Source organism: Erinaceus europaeus, chromosome 3, assembly GCF_950295315.1.
Source record: "Erinaceus europaeus chromosome 3, mEriEur2.1, whole genome shotgun sequence".
Lineage (NCBI taxonomy): Eukaryota > Metazoa > Chordata > Mammalia > Eulipotyphla > Erinaceidae > Erinaceus > Erinaceus europaeus.
The window spans coordinates 127,596,909-127,615,460 of NC_080164.1; the positions used below are offsets into that span (position 1 = coordinate 127,596,909).

General features: G+C 40.6%; 1 protein-coding gene across 4 annotated transcripts in view; it reads left to right on the plus strand.

The window, feature by feature from the left end:
* Nucleotides 1-18,552, plus strand: part of FRAS1 (Fraser extracellular matrix complex subunit 1) — a 532,387-nt gene that overhangs the window by 279,216 nt on the left and 234,619 nt on the right. For all 4 annotated transcript variants that reach the window (XM_060187916.1, XM_060187915.1, XM_060187917.1 and 1 more), the window contains 3 exons: nucleotides 4,307-4,447; nucleotides 7,512-7,652; nucleotides 8,936-9,112. In XM_060187916.1, coding sequence (XP_060043899.1) covers nucleotides 4,307-4,447; nucleotides 7,512-7,652; nucleotides 8,936-9,112 — 459 coding nt within the window. The remainder of the gene's footprint in view (nucleotides 1-4,306; nucleotides 4,448-7,511; nucleotides 7,653-8,935; nucleotides 9,113-18,552) is intronic.

Genomic DNA, 18,552 nt, shown 5'->3' on the forward strand with positions numbered 1-18,552 from the left:
TCATTGATCCCTTGATAGATATCTTGCCATTCTCTTCTGGCCTGTAGTGTTTGTGTGGAGAAGTCTGCTGCTAATCTTAGGGATTTTCCTCTGTAGGTGACTCTTTGTTTTTTCTCTTGCAGCCTTCAGGATTCTTTCTTTATCCTTACTCCTTTCCATTCTAAATATGATTTGTCTTGGTGTCTTTAGGTCTGGGTTAATTCTGTTTGTGGTCCTCTGGGCTTCTTGAACCTTTATGTCTTTGATGTTGTCTAGGCTAGAGAAGTTCTCAGCTATTATGTCCTAAAGAATGCTTTCTTTCCCCCCTCTCTTTCTTCCTCTGATAAGTCCATAATGCCTATATTATTTCTTTTGAAGTCATCCCATAGGTCTCTGTTGTTGTTTTCAGTATCTCTTAATCTCTTTTTGAGATCTCTTACTTCTTTTTTAGTTGTCTCTAATTTGTCCTCGATTTTGATAATTCTGTCTTTAGACTCATTTATTCTATTATCTGTTCCCTATACTGTTTTCTGTAGCTCAGCTATTTTGTTACCCAGTTCTGATACTGTTTTAGCTTGCTCAGCTAGTTGTTTTCTTAGCTCAGCTATTTCAACTTTCAGCTCTCTAATAACCTTGAGTGTTTTCTTCCAGAGTCTCATTTGTTGTTTCTGCATATCTGATGACAATTATTTCAAACTCTCCTCATTCCTGTGATTATTTCCTTAACTAGTGTTTGGATGTTGACCTCATTATTTTGTACTTCAACCTTTGGGGGGTTTTTAGTTGGACTCTTGTCCTGGTTCATTTCTTCAATATTTCTTCTTGTTGGTCTAACCATTCTGTATAGTGTGTTATGAGGTATCTCTCTTAGTACTATTCTAATTACTGATCACTTTTGCCTGGATTCACTTGTGTAACTAAATAAGTTACTTAAAGCATTCACAGTTGTGGAAATTATCTGTCATTTCAATATTATTTTAATCCCTGAGTTGGAGCTCAATAGCTTAAAAGCCTCTTTTGTGCTTTTTCTTCCCTGTAGGCTATGGGAGCCTGAGGGCTTTTAAACTATAAGTATCCTTTTTAGCTTAATCCCTCCCTCCTGATCAAGAAATAAAGCAGGGTTGGGGAGAGATAATAGTGTGGTTATGCAAAGGGACTTTCACACCCCAAGGATCCAAAGCTCCAGGCTCAATTCAGCTTTTCTGCCAAGCCAGGCAGCACTGCTGGGCCCTGTGAGTTTCTAAAGAAGTCCCGTTTATGGTCAATAGGTTCTGAGGCATCTTTCACTATGTTCTCATCAGGACAACATGGAAAGGCCCCCACCACACATCCCACTGCTAGGCCACCGAGGTATACATCTTCTCCTGAGTTTCCTGTTCAGTTCTCTGTCCCCTGGTGTCAGCACAGGGCCTCCCTGCTGCTGCTCCAGATTCTGAAGGCAGTAGCAGTGAAGACTCAAGAGTTTCATTTGGTGAGTCTTAGGGGAGTCCTTTCCTCCCTTCAGCTGTCTTTTTGTTAGTGAAACAGACTGGAGCTTGTCCCTCAACTGTTAAACTGCTGGACTGATACCAGCCACTTAATCTCTCCCTTAGCTCCTCTCTGTCCATGAGCCACAGGTATTTGCACTCACCAGTGATTTGGTGGGTTCCTGAAGTCATTCTAGTCCTGCCTTGTTGCGGTCCCAGATGATCTCCTTTGGTGTTCCTAGTTGACCCCTTCTAAAATTTATTTTTTTAATTTGTGTAATTCATTTCTTGGAGAATTCACTTAGCTTGCAGATTAATCCATTCTACTGAGACATTGTCAGTTCTCTAATTAGAAACTTTGAAAGATTTTTTTTTTGGGTTTCTCTGCTAGCAAGACCATTGTATTTACCTGTTTACTGAAAATTATCTTGCCTGTCAGGTTTACTTCTAGCAGATGTTGAATCCTCCCAGATGCAGGGTGCAGCATCGATTTCCACACTTGACATCTGTTTTCTCAAGTTCTTAAAATGATTTTCAGAAGGTTAGCATTGGCAAACGCTAGAAGAAGAAGGTTAGCATTAAGCGAAGTAAGAGAACTAACAAAATCTCAGTAGTTCTCTATTTCTGAAACATAACCTGTTTGCTAGATAGAAAACAGTTTATTTCTAAAGACCATAGCTGCTGAGTATAGAATAGATTGAGTCACAGACACACCTCCCTTCGTTCACTGGGAGAAGAAGGAGTCTGTGCTGCGCACAGCTAGTCTGTTCACCTGTTTTGTATGTTCTTCCTCTTTTCCTCCAGGTATTCTATCAACAGTTACTCAAACTCAGACTCTTCTATTTCTAGTAACCATTTTAAGGTCTGTAGTTACCTTGACTTTTCACAATATCATAGAGATAAATAATTTCCTTCACCTTTAAAAAATCAGTTTCTTGTATTGCACTAAAGTAAAAAAGTGGGGTGGGGATGAGGTTGCTGGAACATGATGGCAGAGGGAGACCTAGAGAGGGCTGAATTGTTATGTGGAAAACTGAGAAATATTACACATGTATAAACTACTGTATTTTATGGTAAGCCATTAATCCCTCCAATAAAGAAAAAGAAAAGAAAAACTAGTTCAATTCCTGTTCCCTTCCATTCACAATCAGGAACTTTTGCAAGAATGATATTTTTAATATCACTTCCTTTCAATAAATGGTTCCACAGATTTATCTGTGACACAGGCCACCCACACCCAATCTCTAGTGCCTTGAGCCCTTTTCTGCCTTTGAGAGACTTCAGAGTACTGCTGATGACTTCCTGCATGAAACTTTTTTTCTTTGCCTTTTAGCTGCCACACCCTTGCTTTTCTCCTACCTTTGAATCATTTTTCCTTAATAACACTTGTCAAGTTTTTTTTCTTCTTTTTTATTTTGAGTGTCAGTATCCTCTAAATTGACTATTTGTGTTCATCCTTCATGCTTTTCCTGAATAAATCAGCTTTTTTTTTTTCTTGGCTTTCATACCTTCTGAATTTATATTCAGAATTAATGATCCCTACAGTAATGATCCCTACTCAATGTAGTCTGAGTTCTAGAACCAGATGTTAGGCTCATCACTGGACAATGGCATGTGTCCCACATGGAACCCAGCACAGTTTCCCACAGTTCCTCTGCTTCTTGTGGCCTGTGAATGGCATCATTCAGTCCTCAAAGCAAATCCCTTGTAACTAGTAAGACACTATTGCCTATATTGGCCTCAGCCTGTCACCTTATTCGAAGTCTTAAGTTAATTCATAATAACTTTCTTTCATGAGAATGGCCATGGCGTCCCACCCAGATTCTCAACTCTCCTTCCTTATCCTTTCAAACTACCCTCCAAAGTGACTTTTCTTACACACAAACATGGTGACATCTCTGCTGTGTTAAAAACTTTGCAGGGATTCTTGGTGCCTTTCTTAGGATAAGATTCCAGGTTATAATGTCTCATAAAGGATTATTTTATCTGTACCTTCCTATTTTTCCAGAATTATTTTATTTTATTTTTATTTTTTACCAGAGTATGGCTAAACTCTGGCTTGTGGTAGTCCTGGACATTTAACCTGGAACCTTAGAGCCTCAGGCATGAAAGTATTTTTTCATAACCACTATGCTGTCTGAGACCTCAGCTTTATGAGTCCTTTTATCCCTCTCATCCTTTCTGGAGTTCCCAGTGTGCCTATTCAGACTGATCTGAGTGACATCTTTAATATTTCTAGTACTGTGTATGTCTGCTTCACTCTGTTAAGATGATTGATTATGGGTGTGTGTGTGTGTGTGTGTGTATGCGAGTGTGCATGTGCGCACATGTGCACAGTGCTTGACACAGAGCTTAAAAATGTTTTGAGGTCTAAATGACTGATTAAGTTGAATGATTTGATCTTGAAAGATTATGTGATGTTTAACATACTGATAATTTTTGTAGTATGGTTCTCCTTAGTGACACTGAGTTTTTGATTCTCTTTTCAAGTAGAATTATCAGGTGAAATACAGAAACTTAGAAATGATTCATTACTTTTCTGAAATTCACATCTAACTGGGCAAATGCCATTTTTATTTGGTAATTCTGGCAAACTCATACTCAAGGCTGTTTTAACTTCAAATCCCATATTAAATTGGTTACACTGGTCCTTGTGCCTCAGAATTTGTGTTACACTTAATTCAACAAATAGATCTTTGCTTCTCCTTCAACTGTGCAAACAGAAAGTGCAGAAATGTTGAACTCAACTGAGCATCCAGAAGATGAGGCCACTATGGTGCTGTCACCACAGACAGTGGAGAGAATGGACTCTGCTCACTTTGTTCAATGTTGACTTTCTCTTGGTTTTTCCTCTTCCTTAGCTTGTGACCAATCCTGTAAGAGCTGTGGCCCCAATAGTCCCAGGTGTCTGACCTGTGCTGGGAAGACAGTGCTACATGATGGGAAATGCATTTCTGAGTGTCCTGGTGGGTACTACGCAGATGTCACTGGTAGATGCAAAGGTAAGGCATGGCTAGAGGGCTTCATCATCAAAAGTACTCATGTTTGACTATCTGTGTGGCTAATATACTGCCCACTGGGCAATCTGTGCATGTGATGAGAGAAACCCAGATTAAAAGGAACTGCTTTTTCACTGAAATCTCTGTGTGTGGTACAGAAAGAGAAGAGGGGTGGGCACTGGGTTCTGGGGATGATTAAAAGAGGGATTTGTGCTATCTGTCATTATTAAAGCCCATTTGTTCCATTTGTAATGTCAAGAACATCTCTAATATCATTGTGCTGTGTACTTATAAAACATCACTGAATTGGAGTATAGGTTCTACAGAATCATTATTAGACTGATTTATAAAAACTGTACTAGCAACTAAACATAATATGTCACAAAAGTAAAAGTTAGCCCTAAGTTTGACACCATATAAGTTTAAAATATATATTTACTGAAAATTTGGTGTATGTATGTGTGTGTGTGGTGAGGGCAGGGGGCTGAGTGATGGTATATCCAGTTGAGTGCACACATTACCATGTTTAAGGACCCAGGTTCAAACCTCTAGTCCCCATCTGAAAAGCTGAAGCAATGCTGTGGATCATATTCTTTCTATCTATCTATCTATCTATCTATCTATCTATCTATCTATCTATCTATCTGTCTGTCTATCTATCTATCTATCTATCTCATTGCTTCCCTCTCAATTCCCTCTGTCCTATCAAGTAAAGAGGGAGAGAAAAAGAGAGACAGGGAAGGGGGTGGGAGGAAATAATGGCTGCTAGAAGTGGTGGATTTTTTGTGTAGGCATTGAGACCCTGCAATAACTTTGGTGGCAATAAGGGGAAAAAAGGAAAGTTAGTGGTCTATGTTGTCATGTTATCTGTTATTTCTTTCAGACTTTTTCAACCTAAATAATTTATAAAACATTGCTGCTTGAGACTTTTTGTTTCTCTCTCTCTCTCTCTGTCTCTCTCTCTCTCACACACACACACACACATACACACACATTCTCTTTCTTTCTTTCTCTCTCTCTTTAGTACTCACTCACTTACTCACTCACTCACTCACTCACTCACTCACTCACTCACTCACTCATACCTTGTGTCTTTACTTACAGTCCACTCTGGGAACTTTCTGCTGCCTAAGACATGACTGCCCTATCTGTCTTAAACATGCACATGTACTCTTGTTTCTTTCTATAGTATCTGCTAGTTGGAGGATAGGTAGACTTGTCCATAGCCTTTGATCAGCCTTCCCTTTTCCTGCTGGCCTCTTTATTCACCCACCATTCCTCTCCTTTCCTTGGTTTTTTGCTTCCACAGATCATATCCTACCTCCAGACTACTCTCACATACCCTGATTATCATCTTCTAGATTCTTCTATCCTAGTCTGTTCCTAATGACGGACCATGTTGTGCCACATGTTTCTAAGATCCAAGATTTATTGCTCATACCACCCAGCATGGAAGCAGGGGAGATATGAACCTGATAGTATCATACATAGTGGTCAGACTCTTGACTGTCATCTTAGAATTCTATAATATCCATCCTGGAAGAATCTTAGAGGATCATTTAGTCCAGTATATCAGTGTTCATGGTCTAAGGAAACTATACCCGAAGTGACTCAGATTTGGCTAATGACTTATAATAAACTAATGGGCACGTAGTCACAATTCCAGCACTCACAGCACTCAGACCCATGGCCTTTCCATCCATGGCCTTTCTTATTTAGATTATGTGTGTGTGAGTTTGGGTTTAGAAAGAGCTGGGGCCAAGTCCCAGTACTGCTGCTAATGGGTTTTGTAGTTTGGGGTAAACAGCTCAACTTGTCAACTTCCTCATCTGTTAAACGTGGTTAGTAATACCTTCCTTGTAAGAAAGCTGTGAAGAGTAGGAAGTAACAATATGGAACACTTAATAGAAACGCTAAATAAACTTTAGATGCTAGATTAAAGTTACACAATAAATCATCGGTATAGCATGAGTGGGAAATGCAGAGACACTGAGGGCATTACTGGTCATGTAACTATGGCCTCAGACCTTCTTTTAAAAAAATTTTTTTATCATCTTATTGAGTTAATGACTTACAGTGAAGTTCTTTATTCATAAGTACAATTTCTTTTTTGTTTTATGTATTTATTTTTATTTTATTAGTGACTTCATATTGATTTACAAAATTATAAGATAACAAGTATAATTCTACAGCATTTCCAACACCAGAGTTCTGTATCCCATTCCCTCCATTAGAAGCTACAGTAGTTCTCCCAAGATAACAGATATGGGTTGGCTATTATTTCTATAACTATGTGTCTATATTTATATTTCTTTGCCTATTTTTTCCCATGGTCCCATCTTCTCTTCCTTTACAACTCATATATACCTATTACTATACCTATTACTACTATTGAATGTCCTTCCTTTTTTTCTATTCTCTCTCTGCATCCTGATGGAGTTGCAATTCAGATACCTCTGATCTTCTTCCTCCTATCATTTCCCCCTTCCCACTGGGGGTATGAACCAAAATTGTTTTGGAGGTGCAGAAAATGGGAGTTCTGCCTTCTGTAATGGCTTCTCTGCTGGACATGACTGTTAGCAGTTTGATCCATACCATGGGTATAATTTCTCATCTCATGATAAGTGTCTTCAAAACCCTTTCACCCCAACTTAGGTTCTTTTCTTCCATCATGCACCTAGACCCCAAAGCCACCACCACTGTCCCTCGGCCTTCCCTATTCCCTTCTTCTCCAGAGCACTTTGCTGCAGTACACCACATCCAGTCCAAGTTTCACTTTGTGTTTTCCCTTTCTGTCTGTCTATAAGTGAGATCATCTGGTATTTGGTTTGCTTTTTTTTAAAAAAGCTTATCTCACTCATAATTCCTTCAAGTTCCATCCAAAGCAAGCCTCACACCTGCTTCTGGGTTTGTCATGGCAACTGGAAGCAGGGGGGTGTTGAGAGCATGAAGAGTTTCTGCATCAGGAGAACTCAGTGTTAGGCGAGTGTTAGGGTTTCCTCAGCACAGGAACCCTGCTAGGAAATTGGCTCTTCAGTCCCCTCATGCTTCTCTTTCTTTTTCTCAGTTTGCCACAGCTCCTGTGCCAGCTGCTCCGGACCCCTGGCCTCCCAGTGCACAGCCTGCAACCAGCCACATGCTCTGCGCCAAGGCCACTGTCTGCCCCACTGTGGAGATGGCTTCTACCCCACTCACGGGCTCTGCAGAGGTACAGCTCTTGCTTCACTGTCACATTCAAGGGACTTCTCCATCAAGAGCTTTTCAGTTATGCTCCTTTTCAGTGGGGCTTTTCTCGAGTGTGTCTGTTACAGCTGTGTATTGTTTTTTTCATTATAACATTTTAGCAAAGGGATAATATGAAAAAATCCACTTCTGAATATTTGTGAAGATACTCCAAAATTTCAGATTTTTCCTGACCATCCTTGAAGGGAATGGCGTCATGACCATGCACTGAAACAAAGCCAGGCCCTTTCATTTCCTCCATTTTCTACTCTCATAGCACTGCTAATGTTTTTCTTATTCCTCATTTCACTTTCCCCTGAAGAACTTCTTGTTAATGATAGTGCTGAGTAAACTGAGAGTTGCTAGCAACGCCTGTGGGTTGAGTAAAATGGAAAATCTTCAATAGCTGTTTGCCAAGCAGGCTTTCGGCTCATTGGGAAGGAGGTTATCCTTTGTGCCTTTTGAAACTAGGAAGTTGCAAGCAAACAATTTAATTAAGTAAAATTAATTTGAATTTATATGTAGGGCATCTTGGAAAAAGAGATTGAAAACACAGTTATAAGAAAAACTAATTTCATACAAGACAGCTGCAGTAAATTATCCACACAAAAATTTAGAGTATCTTTTAAAGAGCATGAGTTCATTGTTTGAGAATGTGGGCATGAGAAGTTCAAGTGCTCCATTTGGCTCTAATTTCCACCAGTAAAAACAAACAGCAAAACCAGACCCTGATGGATTATCAAAGTCTTATTACTGTTCTAAAGAGTCTTCTTCCTAGTCTAAGGAAGCAGCTTTTCCACACATCAATTCTAAGAAGAATATGTTACTTCAACTTTTCTATTATGGGGGATAGATGAAAAAATGGACAAGAAAGCAACCTCTGTTTTGTGAGATCTATAGTATTGACCTTCCTATGAGAGCTTCTTAAAGTTCTCCATAATAGAGGAAGGATGTAATGGTGAATCATCACTTAGTGACCTGGTTTCTCTGGACACTGAAGGCAACATTGTGTAACTTGTCCCCACCATGATCTAGCCTGTCAGACCTTACTGGGTCTGTGAAATTTGCCTTCTTAACACACCCTTCTTTTTGTCTGTCACAGATGGGTAGGATTATCATCCTGTGCTCTATCTAGAACTATAGCAAAACATTATTCTGGAAGGATATATGTGTTAAACTTTGCTAAGTCTTGCTTTCATAAAGGACTCACCTTGGTTGTAACATGCATGTGACCCTTGGATTGTTTCCTGTGTTCACTCCCCTTGGCAGCCTGTCATCCCTCCTGCCTGGCCTGTGTGGGCCCAGAACCCTCTCACTGTACCCAGTGCAGGCAGCCAGATGAAGGACTGCAAGTGAATCAAGTGTCTGGGGTGGACATCCCGTCTGGCAAGTGTCTCTCACAGTGTGGAGCCAGATTCTACTTGGAAAATACTGGGCAGTGTGAAGGTGAGTGAGCAGGATTTGAAATGTTAGGTGATTCCTAGTCTTATTTTATATATATATCAGAGCAGTGGTCAGCTCTGGGTTATGGTGGTGTGGGGGACTGAACCTACAACTTCAGAGCATCAAGCATATGACTCTCTTTGCATAACCATTATGCTGTCTACCCCCATCTAGGCTTATCTCTTGAGAGAGTCTGGTGGTGTGGTACCAAAGCCAGGAAGACTTTTTTGTTTACGAAAGAGTGGTCTCGGAATTTTTTTGTGGGTTGAACAGAAGACTGAGGACCCCAGGGCTGTGCTCCTTCTCCTGCTTATTATCATTGATAAATGATCTGGAGGAGGCTGCTTCCTTTCACTTCAGTGGCCTCGAACTTGCATACTCAAGAGGTTCCAGACAGGAATTCTTTCTGAGACCTATATGAGTAGCTGAGAAAGACTCAGAGCTCATTGCAGAATTCCATTATTTCTTCAGCTTACTACTCTGAAAATGAATAGATCTACTCAGGGCAAAATCTTGATTTCTGTTGAAATTTTGAAGTGACTCCTACCATTCTTCTGACATATATCTACAGAGATTTGATGTCACCCTCTGTCATTTGAGTCGGTGGTGGTGGTGGTGGTGGTGTTGTGTGTGCACATATGTACCTGCATACCACAACAAGTACTCAATGTATAGTGTTCCCCCACTCCTGGGAGGTAAGGAGAGTATCTCTTTGGTCTTATAAGAAGCTTCCTTGCTACTAGTGAATGATTTGATTTTCCAGCTACCTAGAAAAAATATTCATCACTTTTATTTTTTCATTGCAGATGAATATGTTTGTTAAAAGACATCTTGAATGTAGAAGGGCATAGAAATTAATCTTCATACCACATATACCTAATTACCTTTACTGGTTCCATATAAGAGATCTGAGTCTTGGGGGGTCGGGTGGTAGTGCAGTGGGTTAAGCGCACGTGACGCAAAGTGCAAGGACTAGCGGAAGGATCCTGGTTCGAGTCCCCTATTTGAGCCCCCGGCTCCCCATCTGCAGGGGAGTTGCTTCACAAGCAGTGAAGCAGGTCTGCAGGTGTCTGTCTTTCTCTCCCCCTCTCTGTCTTCCCCTCCTCTCTCCATTTCTCTCTGTCCTATCCAACAACGAACGGCATCAATAACAACGATAATAATGACCACAACCATGGTAAAACAACCAGGGTAACAATAGGGAAAAAATGGCCTCCAGGAGCAGTAGATTCTTGGTGCAGGCACCGAGCCCCGGCAATAACCCTGGAGGCAAAAAAAAAAAAAAAAGATAGCTTAGTCTTTTTATCGTAGTCGTAACTTTGAGTGCCTATTTTTATAACATCATTATAAACATATTGCAGATTTAATTTTGTAACCTGAAATTCCACTACTTGAATTGCTTCTGTTTGCTTTAGAATTTCCCTTCACATAGGTTTTGGACATGCTAAGTCCTATGACAAAGTAGGAAGCATGCAGAATTGAAATGCAGAGACCCTGGGCCAGACCCTTAAGCTCCCTGATTCACAGCATTAGAATAAGGATGATTATCTTTCAAATGGGCATTTTACCAGGATCAAAGGAAGTTAGGAGTGTGAAAGTGCTTGGTAAACTATAAAGCCCCCAGGCTCCATTGGTGTAAACTGCAGTCCTTATACATTGTAGCAGAAAACGTCTATTTCTGAGTTTTCTCAGGATCCAGGAGGGATGGATAGTGCCTTCAATTTAGGAGAGGTTACTGTTCTTCCAAATATTGATTTTTGCCTATATAGTCACCGATCTTCGTTGTTCCTGAAAGTCTTATGACTGTTTTTGTAACTCTGTGTGTGATACAGGCTGCTGGTAAGGGTCCCAGTGTCTTCCCTGGGCATAGGACACACTGCTCTTCTGGTGTTTGCCTCCTTCCTGGCTGCTGTCTTGAGTGGGTGATACATGTCCTTTCCTGGTGGAGTAAAGTCAGTGAGGAGTGTTTTCTCCTTTCTAGCAATTCCTCTCATCTCTTCAGTGAATTATGTCTACTAGACAAATTCCCTTGGGCTACACCTAGCTAACCCCAAATCCCCCAAAGGAAAATACTTTACTTTAAATTAACCTAGCCCCCTACTTGATGTAAGAGTACAGGGAGTAATGGGGGGTTGAACTCACCCCCTATTCTCTCTCACCATCCACCTTGATACAAATGTAGTGTAGTTGTACACATTGCTGACAGTCTGCTTAGTTTTACATAGCTTGAGTCTTTTTTTAAAAAAAAAATTAAATTATCTTTTTATTTATTTATTGGATAGAGACAGTCAGAAATCGAGCAGAAGGGAGAGACAGAGAGGGAAAGAAATAGAAAGACACCTGCAACCCTGCTTCACCACTAGCAAAGCTTTCCCCCTGCAGATGGGGACTGGGGGCTCGAACCTGGGTCTTTGTGCATTGCAACATGTACACTCAACCAGGTGTGCCACCACCTGGCCCCCATGGCTTGAATCTTTGTGCTCAGAGGTTGTAGTGGAAACCACAGAGGTTAGTAGACTTCCCGGGACACTGGCATTTCCATGATTTGAGAAGGATGCTCTGTGACCTTGGAAACTAGGGGAGCTGGACGAGCCAGTAGCAGATTGTTCATGGTGACCCAGGAACTACTTTCTCCCTTTCACACAATGTCGCTAGACAAACAGAAATTGTCCCAAATTCCTCAGTGTGAATCTCTTCTTTCATTGTAGTTGGAAAGTAGGGGATTTAGAGTGGAATGTAAACAGAGAAACCAAAATGATAAAACTCGTTTCTAAGAGAGCAGGCAGGTGAAATAGATTACTTGGTCCAAGCAGTGAGCTGCTTTGCCATGTGAGAGACAAAGGTTTGAGCCTGGCCCTCCCTGCATTGCAGGAAGCTTTGGTGCTGCGGTCTCAGTCTCCTTCTCTATTTATGTTTTTTAAAGAGCAGGGCTGCCTAGTGGCACACCCAGTAGAGTGCACATGTTACAGTGTACAAGGACCCAGTTGCAAGTCCCCAGCCTCACCTGCAGTGGAGAAACTTCACAAGTGATGAAATAGTGCTGCAGATGTCTCTGATTCTCTCTCTCCCTATCTTCCCTTCTTTCTCAATTTCTCTTAGTCTCTATCCATAAATAAATAAAGTATTTTTAAAAATCAAAGAGAGAGAGAGAGAGCGCAACAGAGCCAGACAGCCCTGTTAGCACTTACTGGGTGCATCGTGTGAGCCAGCACTCCTGTGAGAAACACCTCACTTGTTTTTTCATCTACTCCTGACAGCAACGTTATTGCATCAGTAGGACAGCTGTTTAAGAGAACAGCTTGAGGATGGGCAGGCTGTAATTAAAGTCACGTAGCAGCACAGAGTCGAGGCTACTGATAGCCCCAGTCAGCCCGGCTCTGATGCTCATGCCCAGAGCCAGAATGCTGCTGTATTGTGGCCTTGAAGGAGCTGAGTCACAGCATCCCAGTGCTGCCATATTGGGACACAGTAAATCTCACAAAGTGTCTTTAAAGAAGGGGAGTTTTCTGAGAACCATCTTAATACAGACATTTTTTTTTTTTAAAAGTTATGATATCCAATCCATCTGGGATGGTTTGTCGTCTCGTGTAATATGGACTAGATTAACCACTTGAATTCGTGATAGCCTCATGATTTTCTGTGATTTAACTTATTATTAAGTTACACATGTAGCTACCTAGCCACATCCAATAGCAAATCCCTATATAATCACTACTGGGTAGATTGTGCTGCTCAGTTTATAAGTGCTGAGAATGTAGTCAAAAAAGGTTAATTGAGTTGGTCAAAATTCCAAGGGGATACCAAGCTCTGCCACCAATTGTTTCCACGTCTACCTGCACTGAAAGTTGTTGATTGATGTATTTCCTGTCATTCATCCAGCATCTCTAGAAACCTCCCTGCCTTTCCACAGTCTGTTCCATTTTCAGTTCTGCTGGAGTGTTATTTATAAACTTAGGCCTGAGGAGTCCTGAGAGACTCCACTGGCCTGTCCTCACACACTCCCTGAAATACCCTTGCCTCTTTGTAGAACATTTAAAAAAAAAGGTTAGTGTGTGAATGTGCCTGCATGTGTGTGTGTGTGCCCATGCACCACTGAGAATTTATTTTACAGCACTTTTGATCTCAAATACTTCCCTATAAAGAGGAAGAAAAACAACTATTTTCTGGCATTCTCTCTCTCTTTCTCTGAGACTGCAGCAGAGTGATTAGAATCTTACTGAAGCTAATGACAGCAAGAGGCAGGTGCTTTCAGGGAAGAAACTGTTTACCAAGAGTCTGGCATGATGTCAGAAGTTATTCTAAAAGTTTCCACTCTGAACTACAAGACAGATCGAGGGCAAACTAATGGGCCATGAAGCAAAACTACTTCAGGCATTCGGCTAGTAGAGGAGCATACTTTTAAGTCCATATGAGTATATAGCTATGCAAGTCCATATAAATATGAAATTAACAGAGATCAAAGAGTTGTTTATTGGTAGCAGAAGCACAGCATGTCATTATTCATGTCTTCTGCAAGTGTGTACTGGTTGTCTCCTGGGTGCACTTGTGAATAAGTTCAGTGAAACCTCTACTCTCTCAGCTCTGATACAAGATATAGTTGCTCAGTCAACATTTCCTTATTTCGAAACTCAAGTGTCTTATACTGTGTTTGACAGGAGGGCTTTAGAATTTAATCATTTAATGATACGACTAAGTTAACATGTCAACAGTTTGAGTGTGGAGAGAGCATTAAGCTAGCCATGTACTTGCCCCATTCCAAGACAGATGAATGATAACTTCTTTCAGTTCCCAAGAGGTTTAGCTAGAGGTTCAAGGCAATATAATTTGGAAGGAATTACGATTTTTCTTTTAAAAATGAACTCTGCATTACAATGAAAATTTCTAACTCATCTCTGATGTATTATGTCAGCAGAGAAGAAATGTTTTAGAGAAGCACACAGAGAGAATAAATATTTTAGTGGCCCCATACCTGTATCAGCAGTCTTTTAGAATGCCTGGAATAGTCACAGAGTGTTAACCAAGTAGACATCAGGGAAACTGGCAACTAAAATGTCCAAGTATTCTTTTTCAGACTTGAAGATGGCTTTGCCCCCTTAGAGTGGGTCTTAACTACAAGTGGCAAAATTGCACAAAAATCAAGATCGATTTGGAATCACCTTTTTAGTAGTTTCTTTACTGGTTCTATTGAGATATAGCTGACAGGACATTACATTAGTTTAATATACCCAGTATGATGAATTGACATGAATATCTTACAAAATAATAACTCCTATAAGTTTATATCTATCACATCACAGATGTTTTTTGTGTGATGTGATTTTTAATATTTACTCTTTTTTTGCAGATTCCAGATACACAGCAGATATTGTTGACACTAGTAATTTTGCTGTACTTCTTAGGATGGATTTATCTTATAGCAGGAAGTGTTTTCTTTTGATCACCTTTGTTCACATTTGCCACCTCTGGCCCCACTTCTGGCAGCTACAAGTATATTCTCTGGATCTTCTAAGCAGCTCCTCCTTGCTGCCCAAGCCTTTGTGATGCCATAAGGAAACTTACTTGTCTTGGTGACTCCCTGTAGTTGAAGATGTGCCAAGACCTGTTATTGTTCCAAAGAGGAAGATCTTAGCATCAAGGTGCAGGTTGACTGGAAGCTGGAACCTGAGGCAACAGCTTTTAATATCAGCAAGTAGTCCTCTTTCAGAGAAGACTGGGAGAGGGCTAGGGAGATAGCATAATGGTTATTCAAAACTCTTCATGCCTGAGGCTCTGAGGTGTCAGGTCCCATCCCCAGCCCCACCATATGGAAAAATACATCATGACTTTTCCAACAACCCACCTGTAGCAGGTACAGTATATATAGATTTATCTGTATGAGGTACATCCGAAGCCCATGGAATGTTATGAAGCAACATGGCATCAGTAAACTCTCTGCAAGAGGACCTTTAGGAACTTGACAGAGAAATAGGGAAGAAACCAGGCAAGCTCAGGCTCTGCCATCCTGCCACACCAGGCTTCTGTGCTGAGGAGGTGTAACTGGAGAAGACATTAAAGCTTTGAAATCCACTAGCAGGATCTTTCTAGCAATGCACTGAATTCTTGATGTGCTTTTACCCAGGGACTGAACAAAGCTGGTCAAACGGGGGAACTTATGAGGAAAAAAATATGCTGGGGGTTAGCATAACAGTTATGCAAGACTTTTCATGCCTGAGGTTCTGAGGTTCAGTCCCCAGCACCACCAAAGCCAGAGCCAAGCATTGCTCTGGTTTCTTTCTCTATCTGCATCTTTTCTCTCTATGTCAGATAGATAGATAGATAGATAGATAGATAGATAGATAGATAGATAGATAGATAGATAGATGATAGCATGCATAAAAAGGAGACAAATTGTTATTTTCTGCTTCTATCCTATTAAATGTACTCACTAAACTAGTAACACTTTAAAAAAAGAAATTCACTAATGATTTTGTTCAATTCTTTTATGTTAGGTGAATGAGAAGAAATGAAGTATACTTTGGGTGCTTTGATCTATTTAGTTGTTGCTAAGCTCCAAAGACCTGAGGGCAGAGTTTTAATTAAAGAAATAAATGGGCAAGAGTCTGCCTGCTCAGCTTAAGAGTAAGTTACTATTTATGAAGCCACGATCCCCTTGCATTAATTGAATAAAATACATGACTTCCACATTAAGCAACACTTTTAATGTAGTCCCAGCAGTGCTGACATAAGCTATACGAATGCAGGTCTTGGGGGAATGTTCAGTTGCCTTCGCTTTCCCCTTCTGGCTTATATAGTATGGGTGTACTACATATTGAGATAGAAGATGGAAAAGATACAGACTGTGCCTTAAAAGGAGCATAGCCAAGTAAAGGAGACTGACATCTGAACAAATAATTGATAGGAGATGGTATGTGTTAGTATGGCAAGAGGCACAAATTATTTGAAGAGCACAAATGAGTTTTTCTGTCTGGAGGGGTGGGTGTGAGGGAACCTTTGTAGAAGGGAAACAGCATCACAGAAAAGGACATTCTGTTCCAGCCCAGGGACATGGCAAGTGTAAACACCAGGCATAGTGGAGATATACAGTGTACTCATTCCTGGAGCAGAAAACTTATAGCATTGACTGAAGAATGAGGCTGCAGACACAGGGTGATCCGAGTGTGTTCAGTGCTCTGCTGAGGTTAAGTTTCCAGTCGACACTCTTGGTCATAGAGAAGAATCCAAAAGTTTTAAGTCAAGGAATAATTTGGGCAATTTGCATCTTGTAGCAATCTCTGATGGGTAAGTGGGGAGGAGTGGGCTGGTGGGGACCCTGCTGCATTGGTCTGCTTCATGGTGAGGCTGCTCTAGTGGCTGTGGGGCTGGTGAGGTAGATTCAGAAGAGACTTGGAAAGTGTGAATCAGTGTGTACTGACTGTGCTGTGCTGATGAAGAGGTATAGGGAGGGTTTCAGTGTGAGTGACAGTGATTGGGGAATGAGTACTAATAGAAACAGAGGATGAAAGACTGGGTTGGGGATGGGGGTGCTGAGTGGTAGTGCACTCAGTAGAGCAGGCATGTTGCTATAGGACCTAGGGTCAACCTCTGGTCCCCAACCTGCATGGGAGAAACTTTATGAGCTGTGAAGCAGTGCTACAAGCCCTCCCCCTTTTTCCCTTCCTCCCCCTTCTTTCTCAATTTCTGTCTGTCCTATCTAAGAAAAGGTTGGGGAAAAATGTCATTGGGGGAGCATAAAATCAATAATGACATGAGGGAGCTAAATGAGGAGATAGATAAACTAGAACTATTGGACATTTTCAGAGTCATTCACCCCAAGAAACTGGAATACACATTCTACTCAAGTCCACATGGGTCATTCTCAAGGATAGACCATATGTTAGGCCACAAAGACAGCATCAGCCAATTCAAGAGCATTGAAATCATCCCAAGCATCTCCTCAAACCACAGTGGAATTAAACTAACACTTAACAATCAACAAAAGATTAGTAACAGTCCCAAAATGTGGAAGCTCAACAGTACACTACTTAACAACACAAGCTATCAAAATATTTGGGACACAGCTAAGGCAGTACTGAGAGGGAAGTTCATAGCCATACAAGCACACATTAGGAAACAAGAAAAAGCACAAATAAACAGCCTGATTGCACATCTTAAAGACCTAGAAGAAGAAGAAGGAGAAGGAGAAGGAGAAGAAGAACAAAGGAACTCTAAAGCAACCAGAAGGACAGAAACCACTAAAGTTAGGGCATAAATCAATAACACTGAAAATAAGAAAACCATACAAAAGATCAACGAAAGTAAATATTGGTTCTTCAAAAAAGTGAACAAAATCAACAAACCTTTAGCCAGACTCAAAAAAAAAAAAGGGAGAAGACCCAAATAAATTGGATACTAAATGAAAGAGGAGCTATCACAACAGACACCACAGAAATTCAGCATATCGTGTGAGACTTATGTGAACAACTCTATGCCACCAAGCTAGAGAACCAGGAAGAAATGGACGATTTCCTAGATACCTACGAACTTCCAAAATTAAGTAAAGATGAAGTAGATAACATGAAGAGGCCCATCACAGCTAATGAAATTGAAACAGTTATCAAAAACCTTCCCAAGAATAAAAGTTCTGGATTAGGTGGTTTTAAAAATAAATTCTACAAAACCTTCAAAGAAGAACTAATACCTCTACTTTTAAAAGTCTTCCAGAAGATTGAAGACACTGGAATACTCCCTGCCAGCTTCCGTGAAGCCAACATCACTCTAATACCAAAAGCAGACAGGGACACAACCAAAAAAAGAAAACTACAGACCAATATCTCTGATGAACATAGATGCTAAAATATTGAACAAAATTCTAGCCAACCGGATACAGCAGTATATTAAAATGATTGTCATCATTACCAAGTGGGGTTTATCCTAGGCATGCAAGGTTGGTTTAATATACGTAAATCAATCAATGTGATCCACCACATCAACAAAAGCAAGACCAAAAACCACATGGTCATATCAATAGATACAGAGAAAGCCTTTGATGAAATACAACATCCCTTTATGATCAAAACACTACAAAAAAAGGGAATAGATGAAAAATTCCTGAAGATAGTGGAGTCTATATATAGCAAACCTACAGCCAACATCATACTCCATGGTGAAAAACTGGAAGCATTTCCCCTCAGATCAGGTACTAGACAGGGATGCCTACTACCACCATTACTATTCAACATAGTGTTGGAAGTTCTTGCCATAGCAATCAGGCAGGAGCAAGGAATTCAAGGGGTACAGATTGGAAGAGAAGAAGTCAAACTCTCCCTATTTGCAGATGACATGATAGTATACATAGAAAAACCCAATGAATCTAGCAAGAAGCTAGATAACAACACACCCATCCAAAAAGATCTGTGTACACATATGTTCTTAGCAGCACAATTTGTAATAGCCCAAACCTGGAA